Source organism: Sparassis crispa, assembly GCF_003851025.1.
Source record: "Sparassis crispa DNA, contig_000002F, whole genome shotgun sequence".
Taxonomy (NCBI): domain Eukaryota; kingdom Fungi; phylum Basidiomycota; class Agaricomycetes; order Polyporales; family Sparassidaceae; genus Sparassis; species Sparassis crispa.
In genome coordinates this window covers 2,110,072-2,135,442 of record NW_020939749.1, presented here as the reverse complement: position 1 = coordinate 2,135,442, position 25,371 = coordinate 2,110,072, and the positions used below count along the sequence as shown (strand labels likewise).

At 51.1% G+C, this 25,371-nt stretch overlaps 7 protein-coding genes across 7 annotated transcripts; 3 read left to right on the top strand and 4 right to left on the bottom strand.

The window, feature by feature from the left end:
• Nucleotides 1-1,781: 1,781 nt before the first annotated feature.
• SCP_0307040 (hypothetical protein) lies at nucleotides 1,782-2,069 on the top strand (the record flags this gene model as incomplete). The annotated part of the gene is made up of 2 exons (XM_027756093.1): nucleotides 1,782-1,814; nucleotides 1,872-2,069. 2 exons carry the CDS (start codon nucleotides 1,782-1,784, stop codon nucleotides 2,067-2,069), a joined length of 231 nt encoding a protein of 76 aa, XP_027611894.1.
• A 78-nt stretch (nucleotides 2,070-2,147) lies between these two features.
• On the bottom strand, nucleotides 2,148-5,064 carry SCP_0307030 (Histone deacetylase clr3; the record flags this gene model as incomplete). The annotated part of the gene is made up of 17 exons (XM_027756092.1): nucleotides 2,148-2,266; nucleotides 2,321-2,405; nucleotides 2,457-2,563; nucleotides 2,622-2,701; nucleotides 2,755-2,816; nucleotides 2,873-2,968; nucleotides 3,026-3,092; nucleotides 3,159-3,206; nucleotides 3,259-3,370; nucleotides 3,441-3,470; nucleotides 3,527-3,716; nucleotides 3,771-3,898; nucleotides 3,947-4,059; nucleotides 4,109-4,247; nucleotides 4,297-4,310; nucleotides 4,360-4,648; nucleotides 4,707-5,064. The coding sequence occupies 17 exons, from the start codon at nucleotides 5,062-5,064 to the stop codon at nucleotides 2,148-2,150; spliced, it is 2,037 nt and encodes a 678-aa protein (XP_027611893.1).
• A 279-nt stretch (nucleotides 5,065-5,343) lies between these two features.
• SCP_0307020 (hypothetical protein) lies at nucleotides 5,344-9,147 on the top strand (the record flags this gene model as incomplete). Its single annotated transcript, XM_027756091.1, has 18 exons — nucleotides 5,344-5,813; nucleotides 5,867-6,072; nucleotides 6,123-6,255; nucleotides 6,311-6,321; nucleotides 6,378-6,389; nucleotides 6,447-6,498; nucleotides 6,554-6,701; nucleotides 6,757-6,804; nucleotides 6,864-6,951; nucleotides 7,009-7,048; nucleotides 7,106-7,184; nucleotides 7,237-7,390; nucleotides 7,446-7,457; nucleotides 7,508-8,102; nucleotides 8,170-8,434; nucleotides 8,487-8,707; nucleotides 8,759-8,882; nucleotides 8,944-9,147. The coding sequence occupies 18 exons, from the start codon at nucleotides 5,344-5,346 to the stop codon at nucleotides 9,145-9,147; spliced, it is 2,862 nt and encodes a 953-aa protein (XP_027611892.1).
• A 183-nt stretch (nucleotides 9,148-9,330) lies between these two features.
• On the bottom strand, nucleotides 9,331-10,075 carry SCP_0307010 (ATP synthase subunit 5, mitochondrial; the record flags this gene model as incomplete). Its single annotated transcript, XM_027756090.1, has 3 exons — nucleotides 9,331-9,341; nucleotides 9,398-9,500; nucleotides 9,554-10,075. The coding sequence occupies 3 exons, from the start codon at nucleotides 10,073-10,075 to the stop codon at nucleotides 9,331-9,333; spliced, it is 636 nt and encodes a 211-aa protein (XP_027611891.1).
• A 369-nt stretch (nucleotides 10,076-10,444) lies between these two features.
• SCP_0307000 (TRP-domain-containing protein) lies at nucleotides 10,445-13,005 on the bottom strand (the record flags this gene model as incomplete). Its single annotated transcript, XM_027756089.1, has 4 exons — nucleotides 10,445-10,806; nucleotides 10,864-12,682; nucleotides 12,739-12,854; nucleotides 12,915-13,005. The coding sequence occupies 4 exons, from the start codon at nucleotides 13,003-13,005 to the stop codon at nucleotides 10,445-10,447; spliced, it is 2,388 nt and encodes a 795-aa protein (XP_027611890.1).
• Nucleotides 13,006-13,766: 761 nt separating this feature from the next.
• On the bottom strand, nucleotides 13,767-18,664 carry SCP_0306990 (Alpha-mannosidase; the record flags this gene model as incomplete). Its single annotated transcript, XM_027756088.1, has 28 exons — nucleotides 13,767-13,812; nucleotides 13,870-14,257; nucleotides 14,308-14,542; nucleotides 14,599-14,723; nucleotides 14,773-14,853; nucleotides 14,903-14,924; nucleotides 14,974-15,104; nucleotides 15,163-15,239; nucleotides 15,298-15,397; nucleotides 15,458-15,801; nucleotides 15,850-15,868; nucleotides 15,919-15,927; nucleotides 15,984-16,086; nucleotides 16,147-16,199; nucleotides 16,255-16,282; nucleotides 16,334-16,355; nucleotides 16,412-16,539; nucleotides 16,595-16,678; nucleotides 16,732-16,790; nucleotides 16,851-16,927; nucleotides 16,980-16,988; nucleotides 17,045-17,316; nucleotides 17,366-17,495; nucleotides 17,551-17,876; nucleotides 17,928-18,139; nucleotides 18,186-18,252; nucleotides 18,302-18,327; nucleotides 18,382-18,664. 28 exons carry the CDS (start codon nucleotides 18,662-18,664, stop codon nucleotides 13,767-13,769), a joined length of 3,456 nt encoding a protein of 1,151 aa, XP_027611889.1.
• A 215-nt stretch (nucleotides 18,665-18,879) lies between these two features.
• Nucleotides 18,880-25,238, top strand: SCP_0306980 (hypothetical protein; the record flags this gene model as incomplete). Its single annotated transcript, XM_027756087.1, has 17 exons — nucleotides 18,880-18,919; nucleotides 18,990-19,133; nucleotides 19,189-19,573; nucleotides 19,623-20,305; nucleotides 20,363-20,440; nucleotides 20,492-20,566; nucleotides 20,635-21,492; nucleotides 21,555-22,456; nucleotides 22,511-22,802; nucleotides 22,861-23,540; nucleotides 23,599-24,384; nucleotides 24,434-24,494; nucleotides 24,550-24,646; nucleotides 24,697-24,811; nucleotides 24,867-24,881; nucleotides 24,928-25,107; nucleotides 25,155-25,238. The coding sequence occupies 17 exons, from the start codon at nucleotides 18,880-18,882 to the stop codon at nucleotides 25,236-25,238; spliced, it is 5,475 nt and encodes a 1,824-aa protein (XP_027611888.1).
• Nucleotides 25,239-25,371: the final 133 nt, after the last annotated feature.

The window sequence follows — 25,371 nt, the reverse complement described above, 5'->3', positions numbered from 1 at the left end:
AGATGCAACAACGAAAAATAATGATAAGTCAACACACCCATTGCTTACAGCCAGATGTACTGCCTCCCCCGATTCAGGACCTTGACACCAGCAGAACGTCTCCTCATGGGATTCCGAGTTTACTGGCTCCGTCGAGTGCTGGGTTGCTATGTCAATGTCCAAATCCTCTTCGCTCTCAGGTAGAAGCTTAGGATCAATAGGAATATCCAACCGGTAGGTTGAGCCCGCAACGCTAGATCAGGACCGTCCAGCTGATAGGTAGATGGCTCGCCCGTGGGACTCGAGGGTAACAGCTAAAGATTTGAGATGTTGGTGTTAGAGTAATGAAAACAATTAAAGCTTAAAGGACTGTGCTCACCACAACTTATATTCGTGAGACCTCGGAGGCCCCCCCTCCCCCTACCCTGTGTCTCGGAATCTGCCGGTGCATGCCCCTTGGCTTACATCGATATAACCGTCGTCGATGCTACAGTACATTGCTAAGAGAGCATGGCTTTCTCCAGTGTGCCGAACTTGAAGCTTTGAAGCTTGAAGTGGCATGAGCCTTACGCCTTCTCCAGAATCGTCGATCCGCACAGTCATAGTATGTGACTCGGTTTAGATGGTGTTCATGCGTCATACCGTAACACTGTGCCCTCATGTTACTCTCAAGTTGTTCTAGCTGCAGACACACCAGACTTCGATAAGGAAGTGACGGAGACTCTGAAGTACGATGGCAAACCTCCTCTGGAGCTGGAGCATTCGAAAGCCCGAACAGTGGTCTTCACCAATGTCAGCAGTGTATTTGTCAAAAAAGGAGGAATTATTCAACAGATGTTAAGTGCTCAGATTACTGATGGCGCGGCAGTGATACAGGATGGCAGGATGGTTTGCTATGGCGCTGCAGCTTCCTGCGCTCGTCTCATTGCCGATGTGAGGACAGAATGGGTTCTATCTCCGCTGGATTAGTATCCTTTGGATCATCACTCAGCTTAGAAGAGAGCGGAATCGTCTACAGTTGACGGTCTGGTCTACGACCCATTGACAGAGGACGTCCCAAAAATCCTCGGAGGAGATATATTTTATTCAAGCCGTCGATGGCCTGCAATTTGGAACTCGGGATGCACTGTAAGTGACCTCAAGGGCAAGTGATTGCCAGGGGACCCTCATCATTACTTTACTTCCAGGATAGCCTATCGAGCTGGAATCGCCTCCGCAGTGACTGCTCCCAATCCTCTTTTTTTTAGCTGGCCTAAGCACCGCTTTTCTTCCTGGTTCTAAGCACAAGTTAGAGGATGGGGCTCTGATTCAGGACGTTGCTACTTTGCATGTGAGCGTCCATTATGGTGCTTCTATCCCCAGTGTCAGCACGCAAGTGAGGAAACTTCTTCTGTCAGAGCCTGAAGGACTACTTGGAAAATGGGTTGAAAAAGTCACTGAGGTGGGGTCACCCTTCTGATTCGCCTCTATTCTTTTATATGCAAAGTAGGGGGAGATACCACTGGTCATTGAATTCTACAGCGCTAATGCTATGGCTTCTCTCATTCAACTGAAAGTGCAAGTGGAGGAGAACGTCGGCGCTCCTACTCGCCAAAGAGATTAGTGATGCAAACACTTATTACGCCCACTCGGCCGTTCCCCTCCCGTTGGGAAAGAAGGAGGATGCGAGTCTGGCCGCCCATGACTGTCTGTGGTTTCTGGCTGACAACGTTGCAGTACGCCAGATCCACCATTAGCAGAGACCAATGCCATATCTGTCCTCGCTCACAATGTGACTCGGCCTCAGAGTTACGGAGAGCTGGATGGTCAGGAATACCCGATTCGACGCCTCCTGGGTGAGCAATTCACGAGACCACTGAATCTGAACTGGTCACTCAGCTGTATGCTTCCAGGTCGCTCTAGAGAGCGGAGGTGCAGTATCAAGGGCGGATGCAATTGCACTGGTGTCGGTCAACCTTGAGAAGCTTCTTGGGTTTGAGGCTGCCGGTCTGGATAGCGACCTCGTTGCGACGCACGGTGGAGACTTGCTGGGATTCAGTAAAATCGTGGGGATCGTCTCTCCTCGCCGAGGTATCGTCAATATTCTATAACCACAACAAACTCACGAAAACATTGACAGTTACAAGCAAGCAAAGCAGGATAGGATGTGATATATTGTAGTAGATGATTCATGCGGCCACAACTTGATTCACAGCGTTAACCGACTTAGAAGGTGGCAGTTTCTTCCCAACGAAATCCCGTATCAAAGGTAAAGCCTTGATAATAAGTTTGATAGCCTTGGTTTCATCTGAGAGTAAAGAACTTGGCACATTGCACTTTCAAGGAGGCAAGGTGGGCGCACCAGTTCGGAGCACATTCCCGTGTTTTCGGAGGAATTTCTTGTCACGAAACTCGGTGTGACTGTTTGGAATGACTACCAGTGAATTCTGCAAAAAGTATGCAAGTGGTGTTCGGAACGAATGTCACGCAAAATGTACCTGATAATACCATTGGCGTAGACTGCTGATATCTCCCGGGGTTACAGGAACATGGTGGTTGCCCACAACTTGGACGACAGCATAGACGCATTTCATAACCTGGACGGCTAAGGACGGCCATAAGACCTCACGATGTCTGCAAAGTGGGGCGTGAGCGAGACGTACATCGCTGGCGCATGAGCTCCATCAGAGCTTCACACCCTGGTCCATGACCGATCAGGACAACACGACGAGCACTTGTGAGCCTGTACGAGACAAAGTTACGGATAGACTAGTTTAAGAGATACTCCTCACGTACTGAATATAATTGTCCCACAGATAGGTCATGACTTCTCCTGCGTAGTTGTCCTGATGTCTGCTCTAGAGACAGAAGTCATAAAGACAAAACGGGATAAAAACCGGTCATGAAACATTACCCTAGTCTTTGGGAAGGGTTTTGGGAAGACGTTCACATCAAGCAAAGCGTAATCAGCGTCCGTGACCCAATTGATAAGTTCCTTCGAGAAGTCGACCTGTAGTGCACGTCAGCATGTGCATGCAACACAGCGACGTCCGCAAATTATACAGACTAGGTAGGAATGCTCCAGTTGCAAGTTGCAATGTACGACAGAGTCGAGCTCCACTCGCAGGTTGCCGCTGTAATGCCAGAGCTATTGCATTAGTCAACTGAACAAGTACATATAGGATTCACGGGAAGCTCACAACTCGTGGACAAACACTACAAGGGTGTCGTTGTCCATGATATCGGTTCTATCTGGAGATGAGACTAGGACGGTAAAAATGCGGGTGCAATGGGTCTCACGTGCAGGAAACTTGTGCACTGAATCGATCTATGAGGGCTTGAGACATTAAGGGAACCTCTACCATGCCGTGTTCCTTGAAAAGATAATCCTGACGGTGTGCTTTGAGCAGCTCTGTAAGAGACATTTGTGCAGAACATAGTTGGCCGACTGCAATGAGAGCAGATAGGAAGACGTAGGTTACCGGGTATCGAGAAAGTAATCGGCTCCATTTCTGCATTGCCAGAGATCATAAGAAATAGAGACAACTGCTTGCAGAGGGACACGGACCTTCTAGCGGCTCGCAAGCTTTGGGATCGACATTCTTCCAATATTTGCTCTGCTCTACAGCGACTTGCCAAATGGTTTCGGTCGCGGCTTCTGAAGCCACCATAGGCTCCAGCTGAGGGGGAACTTCACCGAGAATCACCTTCGTTACTGCCAACGCTGACTTCGAGATTGCATCTAGGCAATATCCGCCCTGATACGCATCGTAATTGCAAAGATGTATCGCTTCAAGATGTGATATACACACCTCTAATGCAACAACCAATCTGCCATTGGCGAGTGACGACAGCATGTGTGTCATGTGAGCGTAGCCCGTAGGTGTAACATGGCATTCTCCCAAAGTATCCCCTTCTGCAGCATCAAAGCCTGCAGAGACTGCGTCCAACGTCAACACCGGCCATCAGAAATAAAGCCGGCACGTACTAATAACCAGTTCAGGCGCGAATTCCACCGCAATAGGCATGACAACCTTTTGAAATGCGAGAATGTAATCTGCATCACCCATTCCCTTCTCTGGCCAGGGAATATTCACAGAACTGGGATAACATCACGCAATGCCTAAAGAACGTATGAGAGATAACATACTAGCCGATTCCTGGGCCTTGGCCACAGGATATCATGCTCCCAAAGGGACCATTGGGATAGAAGTAACCTCCTTCGTACCGATGGAGGGAGACGTAAAGAACTGATGGGTCATCATAAAATGTGCGCTGGGTGCCGTTTCCTATGTTCAATCAGGAAGGTTATGGAATGCATAACACGGTAGAACGGACCATGATGGATATCCCTACAGGAGCTTCAGTAAATATGATAATGAAGATACGGAAGAAATGCACCAGTCCAAGATCATAATTTTCTTGATCGATGTGCTGACTTGTACAACCTTCGTGGCTATCGATACGTTGTTAAAGAAACAGAAACCCATATGTTCGTCTGGTTCGGCATGGTGTCCTGGAGGCCGAACGATGGCGAATGTTTTCTTGACTTCGCCCCGCGCAACAGCCAGTGCGGCTTCTATAACACCGCCGGCACTGAGACGTGCGGTGTACGGAGTGGCTGGATGAACATAAAGAGAAAGCTCGTCGTAGTACGCCGCAGAATCTACGATGTCCTGCTCGGTCATCGCTACGATCATAGTATTCATCAGAAGCTCGCATAAAATAGGATGACCGGTGAAACTCACAATGAATGGCTTGGACTTTGTCCCAAAGTGCTTCGCTGTGCACAAGGAGAGCTTCCTCTTTCAGAACAGGTCGGATCGGAAGCCTTCGCATTTTGGTGAGACAAGACGCGTCCTTGAGGATATCGAATATACGGGAGATGCGTTCTGGTTGTTCCTCGTGGCCATGCACACAGCTGTGCATCATCATCTTTGTTGAGTATACGTACCCAACCTGTATTTCTGGAGTCTTGAGAGACGGGGGTAAGGAGGAGGCACGAGGTTGCGTATCGCGACGAGTGGAAGCGGAGGAAGGCTGCTGCAAAGTGTCCGAGCCTGGATGGCCATTGACTTGTGACGGCCCTGCGTCTGCATCCATCATAGAGGACGAAGTATCTGCCATGTCTCACGCTATTCTACTGGACCTGGATGTAAGTAGCTGAGGGAGGTCAGCACTCATGAAAGGACGCTCAATTCTGCCTTGCCAAATACGGCAACTACACTTCGCGTTGCCGATCACGCGACCTCGGACGCGCGCACCACTGGGCAGCACCACGGTCCACCACCGTACACGGCCGCTGAGCAGCGACGATTCAGCGTGAGCAGTTCTCTCCCCTTCTTTTCTCTCTCACCCTCATTTTTTGTCCTAGATTATTCTCCGATGGAGAAGGCTCTTGGAGCCATGCAACCGCCCTCCACTTCGGGCGCAAGGACGCTCACCGATGCCAGAGCGCGCCTCGTCTACAAGGGTCTATTCTTCCTCATATTTGTACTGGCTTTGACCCAGGTTGTGGTCGTGCATCTGCACGCCGTTTTTCCGGACGCCAAGCCACATCCGCATGCCGCTTTAGCGCTATCGCGCTGTCGTTCTCTCAACGCGTCTCCCGGCCCTTCTCCAAACTTCTACCAACGCAAGGAATCTGACCGCTTTGCGCCTGGGACAAAGCCAACTTTGCTGAAGAATGCGAAAATTTGGACTGGTGGCCATAACGGCACGGAGGTCATTCACGCGGACATTCTTCTCGACAAGGGCTTGATCAAGGGTATTGGTCACGTCGGCCGTGCGACCCTGCAGGAGTACAATGTCGATCTCGTGACGATAAATGTCGAAGGTGCATGGGTTACTCCCGGGTAGGTCTTGCTTTTGACATGTGTTCCAAGGTGGTTGATACGATTATATACAGGATCGTTGACCTGCATTCTCACATTGGCGATGCATCAAGCCCAGAGCTGGATGGCGCAAGTGGAGACGACAACTCTCTCAAGGGGCCTGTTCTCCCTTGGCTTCGGGCGTTGGACGGATTGAACACGCACGATGAATCTTATGCACTCTCGATATCTGGAGGTGTTACGACCGCTCTCGTACTGCCGGGCTCCGCCAATGCCATTGGTAACCCATCTGATGTGAACCCTGCTGCTGTGTTATTCATGTATGCGCAGGCGGCCAGGGTGTCACGATAAAGCTGCGAAAGACAGCTGAACGCTCGCCTACTTCAATGCTTCTGGAAAATCCTTACAGTATCAACGCTTCATCTGCGCGTGTTGAGGAACATCCCAGGTGGCGTCAAATGAAGTGAATTTCAATTCATACTTTGTGCGTCTCGCAGAATGCTGATTCCTGCTACTAGACATGCATGTGGTACGTAGCACTTTCTTTCTCGGCGCGGTTTCTATTCACCATGGAAACACCCTCAGGAGAGAATCCTAGTACGATCAGGTATCTGGCCTTGATAAACATTATGTCTGATTACGGAATCCCAATAGGTAGAGTATACCGCAACACTCGCATGGACACTGTATGGGCCTTCCGGGAGGCGTGAGTGTCATTCAGCCAATTGCTTCTACCGGATGAGCTACATCGCTACCTCCAGTTACAACAAAGCGAAGGAAATAAGGGACGCGCAAGATCAGTACTGCGCAAATGTTCACGCGGGCCATTGGAATGCAATAGCAGGCAAGCCTTTTCCAGAAGACCTTCAGTGGGAGGCTTTGGTCGACGTGCTACGCGGCAGAGTCAAGGTTCGGATTAAATGTCTTGAACATCTCATGGACGTGTATTCAGTCGTGCATGTAGGTACAAATCCACTGCTACGAAACCGTGGATTTGGACGACATTGTCAGGGTGAGTATCTGGGTCTTACATCTGTTGCATTTATGTCTCCGATGGAAGCTTATTCATAGTTGACAAATGAATTTCGCTTCCCGATTTCCGCTTTCCACCATGCGCATGAAGCCTACTTGGTGCCGGACGTACTGAAGAAGGCGTATGGTAGGTTCTGGAATCGACTGTTGTAGTAGCTCTGCATCTGACCTTGTTCTATGCAAGGACATCCACCAGCTGTCGCCATGTTTGCTACAAATGCAAGGTGAGTACAGATCACTGGAACGATATATCGGCACCCGGTTGACGGTTGCATTTCTAGGTACAAACGTGAGGCATACCGTGGCTCAGAGTTTGCTCCTCGCATCCTCGCACAAAATGGTCTGAACGTCGTCATGAAGGTATGCGTGCATGCTCGGACAACCGTTGGCAGTGTTCACGTCGTGTTGGTAGAGCGATCATCCTGTCTTAAATTCGCGATTCCTCCTGTACGAGGCCCAGCAAGCATACGTCTACGGTTTACCTGAGAACTTGGCCATTGCCGCCGTGACGAGCACTCCGGCTGAAATCATGGGCATGGGCCACCGTATTGGATATGCCAAAGAAGGTGACATTGAACTGTTCTCGTCCCTTGCAGTACTAACAAAGGCTGATCCCTCCAGGTTGGGACGCTGGTAAGTTTTAAACTTAGGTTGGGCAGATGCTGCGACTCATCCTACATTAGATCTGGTCATTTGGGACAGCCATCCCCTGGCACTAGGTGCAACGCCTAAGCAGGTCTTCATAGACGGTATCGCACAGTTAGAGTCACCCTACATCACTGACAAACCCGCGGAGTTCCAACTAAAGCCGACGGTCCCGAATTACGACCAGGAAGCAAGGGACGCAGTGAAGTATGAAGGTCTACCCCCGTTGGAACCTACGAAGGCGGCGTCAAGCCACGTTCTTTTCACAAGTGTGAAGACGTTGTTTGCACGCGTCGGAACGGATGTGGAAGAGGTTTACAATGCGCAAGGTGAAGAAATCGGTGTAGTGGCCGTGGAGAACGGATCCATTACTTGCCAGGGGGCTTGGGAGTCCTGTGTGACACCTGCACTGATGGCCGCAGCAGAGATCATCGATGTGCACGGAGGTTCTGTTTCACCTGGACTTGTGACTTACGGATCACCTCTCGGGCTGGAGGAGATATCGGCAGAATTGTCCACAAATGACGGAGTAGTTTATGACCCTCTTGTGGACAAGGTTCCGCCAGTCTTGGGCGGAGATGGTGCTATTGTTCGTGCGGTAGATGGACTTCAATATGGTGGGAGGGATAGTCTGTAAGTGTCTATTCCCGCTGATTATGTTATGTGCCAGTGACTAATCATATATACTTCCACCTTTCAGCCTCGCCTACCGCGCGGGAGTCACGACAGGGATCACCGCACCAAGTCATTACTACTTCCTAGCCGGAATCAGCACGTCCTTCTCTACTGGCGCACTGCACAAGCTGGAAGAAGGTGCAGTGATACAAGCCACAAACGCCGTGCATGTTTCCGTGAGGCACTTCGGCTCAGCGCCAAGTGTGAGCACCCAGATTGCTACACTTCGACGTCTATTACTCGAGCCTGCAGAAGGAGATGCAGGCTTGTGGTTCAAAGAAGTCAGTGAGGTGCGGAGATCTTTACGCCTCACTTTCGTTGTGGGTATTGAGATGACAACAGGGCAAAGTTACCTTGGTGGTCGACACGGATAGCGCAGATGTCATAGCGACGCTGATCCTACTGAAGAGGGAAGTTGAGGAAAAGCTCGGCAGCAAGATTAAGATGACCATTGCGGGAGCAGTTGAGGCTCACATTCTCGCAAAGGATATTGCAGCGGCAGACGTTGGCATTCTGCAAGTTCCTTCACGGCCATTCCCGTCAACTTGGGAACGTCTGAGAATGTGCGTTGTTGCTTATGCTATAGTCAGTTCCAGCCACTGAGCCAATATTAGTCTACCAGGACGACCTCTAAGCGCACAAAGCTCGATCGCACTGTTGTTGTCGCATAATGTCACTGTGGGCATTGGTATCGAGGAAGCATGGAGTGCACGTAATACGCGCTTTGACATCGGCTGGGTACGTGCATGTTGAGCATATCCCTAAACTACATTGGGTGATTAATGGCGAGCTTCTGCAGGCTGCCATAGAAGCGGGTGGACAGATCTCCAAAGCGCAAGCACTCGCACTTGGCTCCACGAACATAGAGAAATTACTCGGCGGTCGAATTGAAATAGCGCGCACTCATGACATGGTGGTCACTGATGGAGGGGATCTCCTTGATCCGGGGAGTAAGGTTATTGCTGTGATCTCGCCAAGGCGCCGGGTGGTTGACTTGTTCTAAGAAATGTATATATCCATTAGTTGTTTGCTCTGAATGGCCGACGCAAAGTATTTGGCATCATGCGTGGAGAAAGTGGCGGGATCGCAAAGCAAGCTGGTGCGCTCCGCAATTTCTTCGATAATATTAGATGGATTTGTGGAGCTCGACTTCTACGTGTCGGACCCGTCTAACCTATGCTCGGCACTATACTGACACTGTTGGGCGCCAAAAATATAAGTAGATGAGAGGTTCAGCGTAGGGAAGGACTGACATTGCAGAAGGCTGTTGAGCTTGTTGACGCGAGATGCGACGCTCAGGTCAACAGTCTTGTCTCCGAAATCGACAACAATTCCACCGAGCACACCGGGATTGATCTGGGACGCGATATCAGCTTTAGACACAGGGATTGAAAGTACGGAAGACAAACCTTGTTAATCACCTTAACGGACTTCGCCTTCTGTGCAGCCTGCGACTGCTTGAGCGTCGACTCGAGGCGTGTTTGTACGTCCCTCGGTAATGGTGCAGCGGAAGTAATGGTCACCGTCAACTCGCCCTTGTAGGTTGCGACCAGCTCGTTGAACCCCTCTATAACGCCCTGCGTCTCCCCCAGCCTGCCGTTCTCCGAGAGCACGACGAAGAGGTTTTTGGTGATGTCCGAAACTGGTTCCTTCTTCGCCCCGGCGCTCTCCGCACGCGCGTACAGCGCAGCGAGCCCTGACTGGCGGTCCTTCGCGGAGAGAGTGGGGTTTGTGACGAAGGTGCTGATCTCCGGAACCTCCTTAATAGAGGTGGAGATGGTGTTGAGCTCGGACTGGACCTTGTTGATGACCTGGGGCGACTTAGAGAGCGCGGCAGAAAAGACGGCGTTTGAGTATTTGAGGGCAAGAGAGCTGGCTGCTCGCTGGCCAAGACGGGCAGGAACTGCCGAACGCGCAGAGGAAAGTAACATGGTACGGTGGAAGACGCTTCGTCGTCGACGTCGCAGTCAACAAAGTCGGACATCCCCGGCTTGTCCCCGGCACCCCCAATATAGCAACTCTCTCAGATCCCCGCCGAGTTTCTTTTCCGAGTCTTCGGACTAACTTATTAATATCACTACATTGAAGTACCAATAAAAATATCTATGTAGAGGTCCGGTCGTATCCAAACGTGTAGGTAGAGCAAACGAGTGTAAGTATGCGTACAGGACAATGCGTTGGTATGAATGCGGCGAATGAGATAGATGATGCATATGCATGATGATTACGATACGGCTTGGCGTCAGTGATCGCTGCTGCCAGCTAAGCAGATAGCGAAGAGGACCGGTCGCAAATGAATGCTATGAGCCAGAGAGAGATGCGACTGTCAAAACTTCATTGATTGGTCTATCGAGATGCTCGTCCTCGTGCATGGGATACTCTTCTATAGGAGATGGCGCTGACGACGAAATATGTCGGCTGTACCTTGCTGGCAGACCCGACGAAGGAGAGGATGGCGAAGATGTCACCGAATGTCGTGAATTCATGAATGACAGAGATAAAGGGGACTGCGAATCGGACGGTGGCCGCGAGTACTGGAAAGACCATCTCCGCGGGAGAGGCTCACCCAAGGTTGTCCCAGTCCCGGTCGAGTAGAAACTCGGCTGCTCGCTGTTCGCGCTCATGGGCGTGAGTGGGCGACTTGAGGGCGGGGTGGGATTACCTGGGCGAGGAAAGAAACGTTCAGAACTCGGTGTCTCAACAGTGCTGCCCGATGAACCTGACTTTTCCAAATCTCTCTCGGAACTCTTCCCTGAATCCTTCTCCTTGACCTTCTCCGAGTCTCTCTCCGCCGACGCATCCGAGTCATGCTCACTTGCGCTACTGGCCAATTCGGTGTCACCTGCCTTTCTCCTACTTCTTCGCCCGAATGGCAGGAGAAATCTGATCAACCGCCATATTCCCATGTTGACCAGGATGTTGAAAAACATGATGACGACGGTAACAGAGAAAATCACCGCAGTGACAATACCAATGACAACTCGCGGAATTGCTGCCAAATGAATGCTCTCCGCAAAAGCAATCAAGAGCCCTCCGCAGACGACGCGTACAACGGCGAGAAATCCCATGAGGATATCGGCGCGTCGCGAACGGAATGGCTTCGCGATAATGAGGGAGGCCAGAAGGAACACATCAACGACGAGTAAGAAGATCGCTTGGAAGAGCCCGTGGGATGACGCGAACCCAACGACGAGCGCTTTGACGAATATGGCCAGCAGGATGGGGATGATATAGAATATGCGACGAGAGACGAATGGTGCGGTGAGTGGCGATAATGAGATTGCAGTTGTCATGTTGGATGAAGAACCAGGGAATGACGTAGGCAGGTAATGGCGCAAGACGAAGAAACATGGAATGAGGATGGATGCTAGGACGATTAGTACGGAAATCACAGACAGAAGGACGGACAGCCAGGAGTCATGCAACGTCCACTGATAAAAAGTGAACATTGCTATGGGAAAGAACGTGACCAACGCTGTCCGAAGGCCCCATGCTTGAGCAAACCATAGATACCCTGACTTCAATCCCGGCCACGAATCCAATTTGTCCTTTCCCCAAAACGTACGCCTCAGGGCGAGCCACGTCACGTATCCCGCGCCTAACGCCACCAGCAAAATTGCTGTCAGGATGAGTGCGACGAAGAAGATCGTCATGAACGCATTGGTAGTGGCAATTCCGATGGAGTTCGCATAGATAGGAATGCCTGCTTGCAAAACATCTGATGACTGCGGAGTCACCACAGCTACATCTCTCCCTTTCAAAATCGCGTCCGCATCCATTTTTGCGAAGCCGGCTCGTTTGGCTGCATTAGCGAGGTCAACCTGCTGCAAAGATGCAACCTTCGCAAGTAAAGACTGAGAGGCGAGGTACGCCTGTGTCACGGGAGCATTGTATGGGCTCAACTTGCGGTTCACCAGGGGCACAGCACCGTTACTGGATGCATCAGCGCCATTCCCTCCGGTTAGTCGACGCATATTGTTGATTGCGTTTTGCATGCCAGATGTCGGGGACTGAGCAAAGAGACCAAGCGCCCAAGAGAAATTGAGGGAGTAGGCTGTATAAACGGAAGGATAATTTAGACCCAATAGTGCAGAAGCTGCAATGCTCTGGAAAAGATAGAGTATGTCAAGCAGACGAGCTGGTGCAAGTGCGATGGGTTGCATGACCGATTGCCATACTGCCGATGCCAGGGCAAGAAGGGCTATTGCACCGGTAGTCCACTCGACAGCATACTGACGGGCAGACCAGCCATTGGCCAGGGTACATTGCACACAAGCCTTGACCTGGTTTGTGCCAACTTCGACCAGAGTCAGCTGAGCAAACGCCTCAAGATCGGGTATGACGTAGGCGATTCCAGGAATCTCCTTCGCTATGTTGACAGACGAAGGCAGCTCGAGCGAATCTGTGCCTGAAAAGTTGTACGGGGGTAGTGGGCACAAGGCACCGCCGAAAAGACCGCAGAGGTCGATGGTGATGTTGAGCGGCTGCATGCCATAAACATTAAGGTATAAATTGGCCGAGACGCTGATGTTGGGAAGCTAGTGAGAAAGACAGTGAACGACGAGCACAGGCCGAGCACAATGCGAGGACGTACGACACTGGCGGCGGTGACATTGAAGGAGATGGAGTTGTTGGCCTGGAAGTAGGATACGTCGAGCTGTTCAATCAAAATTTCTTCTGGTGGGGCACAGTATGATACTGAAGAAGCGACTGGAATACAAAAGGAGTGTCACTCGGTGAGGAAAGGGAGGGAGTTGGCGGATAACTGACAAAGCTCGTTGAGGCGCGCGCGACTGAATGATGAAAAGAGGAAGACGGCAAAAGCAGTAGCAAGTCGCAACCGGGCGACGAAGAAGAACATGAAGGGCGTAGACAATGTGACCAGGATGCGCTGTACTTATCGCCTTTTTGAGGGGTTAGCGGGGGATAACACGAGGACAATGGCGTTGTCGCGACTTGCCCGAATCTATTGTGCTGTTCTTGTTCTGGAGCGCCGGGTTGGACGGCGACGTTGTACTGCTGCGGCGGGTAGAGACGATGAGAGGGAAAGGGGGAGAGGGCGGAGCCAGGTTTTCATAGGAAAGACCAGCGCACGAGTGGGAGAAGGGACGATATGCACTGCCAGAGGACGGTCTGGAGGAGAGAGTTGGGCGATATGTTTTATCCGTTTCCGGCAACAACGCGGCACCCATTTCCGTCGTTTAGTCATCCTGCCGCCGTGACGCTGGCCACCGCGGAGACGCCTGCAGGACTACTGCCTGTGGCCTGTGTGCAACAGCGAGGTGCCTGCCAGCGAAGTTCCTGCTGCGCCCCTTGCACTTCTCAAACTTGCGCAGTGCCTTCCAGTTCGTACTGCTACCGAGGGAACAGTAGATAGACTTCTCCCTGCAGCACCCGGGCCTCCACTTGCACCGGTCCAGAGACTCATCACTTGCTCATTCTGCCTTTGTGGTTTTCCAGAACGCTTCCTATCATCCACGTGTTCACCGTCCAAACATCTCCCGAAAATCAATTCTTGCTCCCAAACGCAGATGGTGGTCTATTCTACCTACACATCCCTACTTGTACAGACAGCGTCCAGAAGGACGGACATTGTATGTAGATGGGCACAATGTTCAACGTTCAGATCTTGTCAACTCTCACCCAGCTATCTCTCTTCACTGAAGTACTTTGCGCGCAATCGGTCAATACCACAACCAAGCAACTACCAATGTGATTCACTTACCCATCACTCGCGGAAACGGCATGTTTTCCGAGGCTGATCTTTACCGTCTTCACCTCAAAGCCGTGGAAGTCGAGCTTCAATGACGAGGTGCGATTCTTTTCAGCAAACACCTTAACCTCCGGTCCCTCGTCCTCGAGCAAATTCGTCGTCACCACCTTCGCGACAGGAATATGGTCCGCAATCTTCAGTTTTATCTGAGCATGCCCTCCATACGCTTCGTACAGCCTCAGCACGATCGTGGTGGGCGCAGCGAGATCGGACGTCTTAAACTCATCGTGCAGCCCACGTTTGACGGTCTCCAGGAAGACGTTGGTGGCTCCCTCAATCACGAAAGGCTGCTTTACCGCCTGCAGGGGCATGTGCGCACCCTCTTCGGGTAGGAGGCGCACTTGTGGCAGAGTTAAGTAGATAATCTATATACAGCCACGAGGGACTCACGGTGAAGGGGCGAATTGAATAAGTATGCTGCGACGGGCACGTCCGATTCCAAAAAATGACCCTTATGAGGCATCAAAGCCCAGGAGAATTCGTGGATGCCCTGGTCCTGTTCTGCATCTGGCGCGGTGGCAGCGCGCAGAAGGGAGATGCGAAGAACGTTTCCTGGGCAGGAGAATCCATACTTAGATTCGGATAGGATAGCGACACCATATCCGAATTCGCTGAGGTCAGCGTACTGGAGGAGGTCGTGGAGTGAGAATTAGAGATCCGGCTGCGCACTAGAGAATTTACCTTATGGCCGCAGACTTCAAATTTGGCTATGTCCCATGTGGTATTCTTGTGGGTGGGCCTTTGAACGTGTCCGAACTGTGTCTCGTAAGTAGCAAAATCGTTGTGGATATTGAGAGGTATCTCGACTGTAGAGCTGTAAGTCATCTGTGCGCAGCGCTGTAAAACATTGCCCACATTTCAAGAATTCGTGTCTCTCATGCCAGTTCACTACGGCATCAAACCTGAAGAACGAACGCGAGTCCTTCTTCATTGAAGCTGCACAGTTATTAGTTCAGGTTCGCAGTGCGTAGCGAACAACAAATACCAGCAATTGCATCCAACGAGATCTGTGATTTCCGTCAACAACTGGATGCACACATCAACGACTCTACGTACAGTCACGGTGATGTCGCTCTGGCGGTACTTGAACTCTGACTTGAGAGAGGCACGTAGAGGCCCTTCCGCAGCAATCCGAATGTTTGAGAACTCAAGCGGCTGGGGCTTCTCGAGATGGTGGATTTCGACGTCTGTCGATAACCTTCAGCGGAAAGCGACTAACCCGCTTGTATTTGTAGGGGTACTCACCCCACGCATCCCAGTAATTGGGACGATCATCGAATATCACCAAACCACCAGTTTGACCTTGGGGGATCAGCTCCCGTCTGCAACGACACAGAAGTCAGTAGCTATATCAGTCGCTTTGTGCGTATTACGACAAACCCGAGCTCGACGTCAACCAAGCTGGTAATTCTGCCTTTGGCGATCGTCAATTGCACACTGGTGTTTCTGAGTACGAAGTGATCGGAGCCGTTTGTGAACACTGACGTAAAGAGCGTCATCAGTATCGCGTCACGTATCATTTCATCACGTCTGCACAAACCAGAGACCGGCATGGAGTCCGCATACAACCCAGTAGTGGAAGCGAGGCCGCTGGCTGCCGATCCATCCATGAGTGCATATCCCGTCAAACCATGTTCCGACGCCTGTACGGCCTGAGACCGGAGAGGCGAGGCTCCACCGGCAAGAGGGATTTTGACGACGTCACGGCGGGGGAAAAATGTGGTATTGTAGGCCACCAGTTTGCCAGATTTCGCCGCCTTCGCGGATGCCTCCGTTAGAGGGATGGAGCGTGGGATCAGGGCTTCGAACGCTTTCTCGATTAGGTCTTTGCCGTCTTTGCGGACTTCTGCATAGAGCTTCTCCGCATCCTCATATACCATACCACTAACCGAAGACGTGAGAAAACGCCCATGAAACCGTTTCAAAACTCACATAGCAGAACCAGGTAAAACTGATACCGGTGCGTCAGAGTGACACCCATCTACAACATGAAGGACTCACCATCGTGGACTGTGTCACGGTGTACGTTAGGTTTTGAGCGAAATTACAGTGGCAATCGGACATACATTGATTTAACAATACTTTCTCCCAGCAGTCGTTGATCCGCTCGTCCGGATAGACGTAGTCACCCTTGTGAAACTTGTACAACGATGCAAAAGTTGCCAGATGCTACGAACATGGTCACTCGTGGTGAGAAAAGGATACGACTCATGAATGCGCTTGACTGACCTCAACATCCCTCAGTAAAATCTCGGACTTGCGGTTGCCCTTCTTGATAGATCCTCGATGACAAATGAGGTGGAATGTAGGATCGGAAAAAGCCAGCAAGGGACTTACCGTGTGAAGTGTAGGTTCCTCGGTGGAACTATTCTAACATCAGCTATGAGATGTGCTCAGGACATAGTGTAGTACTTGCCTCAAGGTAGAGTTCACCGCTCCTGAATCAGGCGGAACAGCATCAGCCATGCTCCAATGTTCTGATCAAGCCACATACCAGTTTGGTAGCTTGCTACCGCCGTCAGAAGCCTTGGCGACCTCATTGAAGAACTCTTCCACAGAGTGACCCATATTGACCGGAGGAAGTTCGCGCGAATTGTTGGATACTGCACGGATGCGCCGGAGCTGCGAACATTCAGATCACATTGATGATAGATATGAAGGGCAGAAGAAAACCCACGTTCTCCAACATCTTGGCAAGCGGACCACCTCCACCATCACCGTTACCGAATACGAGCAAGGAAATATCGGACGATTCCAGATTCTTGTATATGCATCAGCGAGCAACTCTTTCTAGATTGTTCAATCAGCACACACTTTGTGATTGGTGAGGCCCTTGTTCACGTCGCCAACGGTGGCTTGCGCAGTGTACGTGTCTGAAATATGGGAAATGTTTTGAGTTATCTGGGATCACTTAAACAGCCTTGCATACTGACCGACTGGCGTCATATGACATAGTACTTGAGTACCGTCGATGCCAACCCAGTTGAAAGTAGAATGAGGGAAGACGTTGCTAGAAGAAAAGTGAGTTATCGACTATGCCGAAACGGATAAAGAACACCAACATATTATTCCTACGTGCAAGCATAAGGTGAGATGCAACACCAAGGTCAAAGAGAGATAATCTCACCAGGACAATTTCTGCGTGAAGAAGTATTTCATGTCTGCTAGGCGAATGAGCTGCGGCAGAGCTCCAGTGAGACCAAACGAGTCAGGCAACCAAGCCGTCTCGCATCTCTTTCCAAACTTGGTCTCGAAGTACCGTTGGCCAAAGATAAACTGCCGAGCGAGAGCCTCGCCAGATGGCATATTCGAGTCGTTCTCAACCCAGGAACCGCCAACTGTATGAAATTTTCCTTCTAGAATCTTCTCCTTGACGCGCTCAAAGAGAGGTGGATAAAGCTGGGAGCCTTGAGTACCAATTTCTTTGAGAACTTCGAGGTAAGCTTACCTGTTCCAGCCATTTATATTGTTGTGCTTGACTGCACGTAAATCTATGCTCTGGATAACGCTCCATGAGGTCTACTTGAGTCGACCAGGACCGCGCGACCTTCTGTTGCGTCACACGGTACGGCCACAGCCTGATACGACGGTGAAACCTAGTCCCATCCTCGTATCCCTGCACGGTTCGCTTACCATGCTGTATCAATATGACAATGTCCAATACCCCAGATTGTAGCAGCGGGGGCTCCGTGATCGTACACACCTGCGCCTGCCTTTTCCCAAGCTTCGCCGAACACTCCTTCCGCAAGTTTACGTGCACGGGAGACACTGGAAACATCACCTTTCTCGAACGTGTTCATGATTTCGTTCGCGACAGTCAGTGCCTTGTTCTGGAGAGACGTGTTCCCCGGTAAAGTGTCAACAATTTCGCGCAGCGTTTGGAAATCCCAGAGCAGTCCCCACGCCTCCTGGTTTGGTACCACCAGATCTGCTGAGGCAAGACTGAAGTACCTGTTCATCTAAGCGAGACGATGAACATCTCGCGATAGACGAGCAATGTTCTGACATACATCGGGAGGTTCGATGGTGTCGCCGTTCCACGGTACACCGAACATGCCGTTACAGCTGGACTCAATGATGACTTCATGCTTGCCTTCCTTCCTCGCGCTCCGCGGGATTATGTATTCGACACGTCGGTCACCACCGAATCCTCCGGTGATACCTTGTAGGGGAACGCCATCTGTGGTATAGATCATTGCTTCACATCCGGGATCAAACTCGACTGCAAAACGTGAGCGTGCTGCGGAGATCCACGGGGGCGCACATACACTGAACGCGCTCATACTGGTCCCAATATGCAGGGACGTTTACGGAGACTTTCCACCAATGATTGGTCTATTGTGCAAGAGTGAGGACACGACGTGCATGCATGCTAGCCACATACCCCTTTCGCAAGTATGAGAACCGATGCTATGGATAGATAGAGGACCGCAAACTACTGACATGAAGGCCCAAACGATTCACCCTTCTTGGCAGGTCTGAACCTTTGCTTCATCGCGTCCTCAAACGAAGGCTTGGACAGGCCCGGAGCACTCCAAATTTGCAGACTAACATGGCTAGAATCATCCAGGCGGTGGACAAAGAGCATGGAGGAGAGGTTGACATCGGAGAAGTGACCCCCATTGAAAGTGGAGAGGCGATCCTTGGTGAGCTGCTTGATCCACTTGGCCCCTGGACCGTAGTTGAGGTTCGGATATGGAGTGTCGACCGCCAGCGTTCGCGAGCCGTGGCCGTGGTTGCAGGACATGGCGGGCAGATGGCGGGCAGGCGTGAGCTGGCGTCAACCGTGACGGCGACCACCCCCGTGTAAGCGCCCATAATAGCTTCGACTCCCACCGCGAAGGGACGCGACGGCGTTTTTGGGAAGACGAGTGGCCTCGTGTGTCGCCCTTTGTGAGCCTCCTTTGTGAAGTGCCTGGAGCAGGGAACACGCCCGTTTGGCAGGCGTACGCGATCACCTCGATGTCAGCCACCCCCGGCCCAACTTGGGCCGTCTTGAACGGTTCGTCCTCCCCGCCATCACCTCTCGACAAAATCGGCGGCTAACTCGGTCTACTCTGATCTGCCCATAGATATCGAGCCAACGTCTTCTGTCGCCCCGTCAGAGGACGAACTCGTACCAAGCTCTCAGGATATGCGCGACGAAATCGACCCGACGCCGCCCCCAGGAAAGAGGAAGCTGGAGACGTCTCTCACTGAAGATGAAATTGGTCATGGTGCGTGAATATACACGTCCCCGGCCAATATTTCTCTCATGAAATATCCTTGTAGAAGCTCCATCCTCGTCCTCAACTCAAAACTTCATCCCAAAGTCTCCGCTTCCCAATCCTCTGACTCAGACTACCAAGAAGAGAAAGAAGAGAAAGATCATAGATAACTCAGGAGCAAGTCCAGAATTTGTGAGGGTTCCTCTCCCTCCGTTGTCCAAACCTCCCAAGAACAGGGATGCGAGCTTGTCCAAACCTCCGCCCGCCACTCAAATACCTATTCGCGGTGGCGCGAAGTCGCAGACATCGGCCCGGAAACGCAAGAATGCCACAGCCAACATTTTCTCGTCCGAGGACGAAGCTGTCATTATCCCTGCGAAACAGGTACCTGCTTCGCAACCCACTCCCAACGTTGGCAGTGAGAGGAGAGCTGGTGTCAATCCAGACTGGTAAGATCTCTCGCGCATTGATTTCAACCGCCTAACGACACAGTCTCAGGACGCCTATGTCTGCTCCCAAGCTTCCCCCGATTCGAGAGAAATTCAGCCGCGATGAACGAGTCTCGCAGACACAACCCGCAGCGCCTTTGCCACGGCCACAGCCACGTCCGCGTCCGTCTCTGCCAGCGTCGGGAAGTGAGGCGACCACGTCGGAACAGTTACCAGCTGTGTCGAGCATGGAAGCGTCCTCGTCGACCCAACCTGATGCATCCTTGTCGCGTCCATGTCTGCGTCCACGTCTATCTCTGCCCGTGTCGAGACTTGAAGCGTCCGGATCGGACCAGTTACCGGTTGTGTCGAACAAGGAACCGTCTGCATCAAAACATGCTCCAATCGTGTCAAATAAATACGTGTCGAAAAAGGAGACATCCTCAGTGAAAGATCTACCAACTGCCTCACGCAAGACAGCATCGTCGTCGAAACATGTGTCGATTGTGTCGAGCAAGGGCGCGGCGTCGAAAGATGCACCAACTGTGTCAAGCAAAGACGCATCCATGTCGAGCAAACAGAATACTAAACGGCGGAGAAGCCCTGGGTCATCATCGGACGATGACCTGCCTGAGAACTTATCGAGAATGCGCGATAAACACAAGAGGCGCCGCACTCGGAGCTCTGTAGCTGCTCTCACCACTATTTCGCGGATACCAAGTAGCTCTCAGCCCGTCCGCGGTCGGCCGAAAGGTAGTCAATCTGACCATTCTGTATTCATTGGTGCTTACAATATATTTGACAACATAGTTGGCTCAGTCTCAGCGAAGATCAAGACCCAGCCTCGGCAACGTGCCCCACCTCGCTTTGCGATAAGCGCAACTCAGGGTATGCGCTCGTTATCTCGGATTATTGCATACTCAGAACTTCTGTGCACAGCTCCTGACCGCCGGAAGTCGGCTATATCCAAGGACGATTTTATTGAGTTATTCGATGATGAACAGCCGACACCATGTGCGTCATGCATTCGTTGTGAGACTGACAGGCAATGTTGGCTGACACTAAATTTGGTCAACTGCTAGCTAAGCGTGTTCGGCGGTCATCTGGATTCCAGTCACCAGCAGACATCATTGTGATTATGGATAGCGATGATGAACAACCTCCCTCTCCCCATCCTCCGGCCTCTCAAAATCTTAGCACCAACTGGAGAGCTTCTTCTATTCAGTACAACGTCGACGCTGATGGCGCTATTGTGCTCATTGATAGTGACGACGATGAGGTCCCGAACAAGACTTCGTTTGAAAATCCAAAAGCCGGAACGCATGTTGAGCATCAAGAGGATCATTCTCATGACGCTCCGTCATTGGATGAACCTCCAGTTGAGCCCATTGGCGACGCAGACGATCATCAAGCGGACGAACCTACAGACGAACAGCTCGGTGGTGCCGAGGTCCACAGGCAGCCAGATGATATCCAAAGCAGCTTGAATCGGGACAATGCTCCTCCGCTGGATGAACCAACAGTCGTGCCTATTGACGATGCTGGTGGTCACCGTATTGAAAGCCAGGGATTTGTGGACCACTTCGCTGCGCCGCTGGATGAGCCTGTTGTTGGTGTCGATGAGGTACCGGAAGCCGACGCCCATCTCTCTGATTCCGACAATGTCTCGTCTGGCGTTGATGGTCAAGTCACTGACGATGTGCGCCAAGAGTCAACGGAGCCCGGCAGCTACTCAGATACATCTGTGCCCTTACACTCAAAATCTGTTGGCTCTGCCAGGAGTGCCAGTGCGGAGACTTCTGCAGTCCAAGGCCGATTGCAAGACTTGAACCTGGATAGCGATCATGGGCACAGTGTTCATTCCGAGGATGCCGCTGCTGTCAAAGTCATGGATGCTCGTACATCTTCAAGCCTTGGTGATACACAGGTCGGGTTACCTGGTGAGCTGGAGTACCTCAAGATCATCCGTGGTATGCCCTACTGAACTCGATACTGTCCACAGTGACAGACGAGGTGTTGAATCCAGAGGGGCCCGAGGCCTCCCGGGAGGATATAGCCGGCTTCTCAGAGCCTGCAGCTAAATCAGATGACTGCAACATCCCAATCATTTTGGCTCAAGCCTCCGATCGAGAACTAAACGCAGTGCCAAATACCACTGGGGGCTATGCGGAATCAAAGATGCAGCTTGAACAGCCTATTGTTGCACAAAGTGCCCCTTCTGGTCTTCGGATACGCAAGGAGGACGTCACAATGCAAATCAGTGGCTCCATCAATACTGGGACGAAGAAGACTCAGAGGACGGTCGTGCTTTCGACGAAATCTCCGTCGTTGCCGCATCCGGTACAGAAGTTACGCGCACTGTATGGGGGCCCTAACGGATTCTTCAAGGATATTTTCAAGCAGCAGGTTAAGAGTCGGTCTTCCTCCACTAGCGTTGTTGAGTCAAATTCGGCAGTCAAGACTCCAGTCGTGGACGACTCCAGTGCTCAGATATCTTCTCCGCGTGCCTTTATATCTGCGCCGGACAAGGACAAGGTAGCGACGAGCATATATGCAGGACCCGCCAATATGTCGCATACGTTCACTATGCCTCCCCAGTCTGAAGTTTCTTCAATAGTAACTGAGTCCTTGGATGCTGACTCATCAGGGGCATCTTGCGTACAGCAAGTGCTCGATCACCGTTCACAAGGTCCCCTTCTCAATGCTACACCTGAGTCCCTCAAGGACGTACAGAAGCTACCTCCGGCTGAGACTGGTTCGGTGGTGTCTGATCCGGATGAAGCAACCTTAACCTATGCTATGAATCGTGTTCATGTCGCTTCGTCTTCTCCTGCATCTGCTTCCGGTGAAACTCAGCCTGACATACAGTCACTGAAGGATGCTCTTACTGGCCATGCTCTGAAGGTGAGATATCTCGTTTCGCGTACGCCTTGCTGTTCGACGCAATCACCACTACAGACAGAAGAAGAAGACAGGATAACTCCTGCCAGTCAACACATCCCCCGGACACACACGAGTCCTGAAACCACGCAAAGGTCCAAGGGTCAATCCTTGACGGAAGTGATTAACATAGCGTACTACTCTAATGTTCGAGGTTCGAAGACGGTTTCCAGCGACAGACCGATTATTGATCTCACCTCGGATCCAACTGAAGAAGAGGTAGTAACAACGCCTACCCAATCTCTTCAAACAGATAACATTGCGCCGAATGAGTTGTCGACGAACGCCATAATTCACTCGCAGAGGCTTGGTGAGCTATGAGGTTTGGCTGTTGGTGTATCCTCATGTTGATACGGCTGGTGTTTTAGATGACACAGTTGTGCCTCCACTTAAGAATTCCGATCATTCTTCCCTGCCCGAACCTTCACTTTCACCTCGGCCCGCTCTCGTCCAGCCACAGCAGGTGAAATCGAGACTTGGCCTTGATGAGATCCGAAATATTCGTTCGAGGTTGGTGAGTCGGCAGCTTTCTGCTACTGGCATTTCTGTGGACAAAGGTCACTGGCAAGAATCCACTGGCCTCTCAGTCCCCGCGAAGGTTGAGATTTCGACTCAGTTTTCCCTTTCTGATGTCAATCCCGTTTCGTATCCGGACACCGGAGGAACGCTTCCCAATCTTGAGAGACTTAGCGCGTCTTTACTCCCCTCAAACTCTTCGCCCGCAATGCAGGACTCCTTTTCATCTGCTGTCCATGCTGTGGGAACCAGACAATTCCCGGTCACAGCGGACACGAATCCTCCAGAGCAAGTGATGGGGCATCTTGAGGAACCGGATGGGGCAGAAGCCGTTCGCACTGATGAACAGTGCATGTTAACTGTCAACGATCTGCCGCAGGACGCAGGTGCACCGATAGAAATTCCCCTCGGAGAGCAATCAAACAACAGTACACTCCCTCGGTCACAGCGTGAAGATGATGAAGAACGGGAGTGTTTACAGATTCTCACATACCCAGACTCCAGCGTTATCCTAGACACTAGTGATGTTGAGGTAGGTTGGAATGTAGTGCTTTCAGGAATGACACCTGATCATGATCCAATGTGTGTAGATGTCTGACGAGCGGGCCAGTATCGCTTCAACTTCAAGGGAAAAAAGATCGGCTCCTTCCTCCGCATCTTCTGAGACTTCAATCGCACAGCGACGCCCTCGACGTTTGGTCCGCCGTTCACCGAGCTCTTCCAGCTCCTCTTCACTTGGTCCGGTGGAACCTCTCGATGACATCCCCACTTTGGCGGAAGCTTGTATCCGAATACGGCGCAACGGGAGCGATGGATTCGAAGATCCGCAGGCGATCTCAGGATCATCTCTTTCAGAGTGCGGCTTCGAATTGCTGACTTGGGAGAAAGATCATGCGCGAATGATGGCAAAGGAGTTTGCTGACATGTGCAAACTGGCGAAAGACATGCCACATGAAATCCAAGACAGACTCAATGCCATGAGTCTTGCCGCAAGACGTGCTGATGACATGCAAGTAAAGCTGTTCGAAGCCTTTATAAGCGAGAACACTTATGCCGATGAGCCCTTTGCTCCTCCCATTCACATCATCAACAACATGGACGACGAGTTGACCCCTCCTTGTGAATTTCACTACTCGAATCTTATGTGGCATAGTGAAGGCGTTCCCAAGCCAGACTTCAAGAATCTGAAGGGATGTGGCTGTCAGGGACCATGCGACCCCACTTCCAAGACATGTTCATGTCTCCAGCGCCAGCGTGAATATTACCCTTCAGACCATGGTTTCATCTACGATTCAAAAGGGGTGCTCCGTCAACATGACTATCCCATCTTCGAGTGCAATGACCTCTGCGGATGTTCTTCCGAATGCAAGAATAGGGTAAGCACCCATACCACACCACCTATTGATTGGTTGAACAGTGTGGCAGGTTGTTCAGCATGGCAGAAGATATGCTGTAAATATTCAGAAGACTTCGAACAAGGGATGGGGTGCGTGCTCTTCAAGATTTAACATTGATTTTATTCTCATGCCACAAGGTCCCAGGTGTGTTTGCTGGACCCAAGAAGATCCCTAAGCATACATTTATTGGTATCTATGCTGGAGAGTACTTGACGGATGCTGAGGGTGAAAGTCGAGGCGGGTGTGTATGACGACTACCAATTTGTCCCGTGTACTGACAGCCGGTTGCAGTACCTACAACAAATTTGGTCGGACATACCTCTTTGATCTCGATTTTCATCATCTGCAACAAGGAGATCCGGATTGGCAAACGAAGTATTGTGTCGATGCGTATCATGCAGGGAACGTACGTACAGACCACTTTTCATTTGCAGATATCATCTCATTATTATTCTATGCAGTTTACTCGCTACTTGGTATGTTTCATATTTTGCTTAAGTAAACTGTCTCACTTCGTTGTAGAATCACAGCTGCGACCCCAACTGCAATATAAACGCGTGCTACATTAACGAAGCCAACTTGGACAAGCCACTACTCACGATCTTCACCTGTCGAGACGTTCAACCTGGGGACGAGCTGTGTTTCTCGTACTTCGGTAATCCAGATAGTGACGTGGAGGACGGCGAGGACGACGACGCAGAGGTGCGTTCACAGCGATTACTCACGAAACTTCTCTAATTAGAATGTAGGGTGATTCCCAGAACGTCAATGATGGTGTATATGTACGATGTCGATGTGGAACAAGCAAATGTAAAGGTAAGATGTGGAAGTAGTGCAGAATTTATACCAGTTCTGCCAAAAACAATTTGGCGGTATTTACAATAGTTGATACCCACTATGTGCAATACATGATCCGGGAGTGCTCTAGCTTGACAAGACAATGCAAGACGAACAAGTTCCGACGTA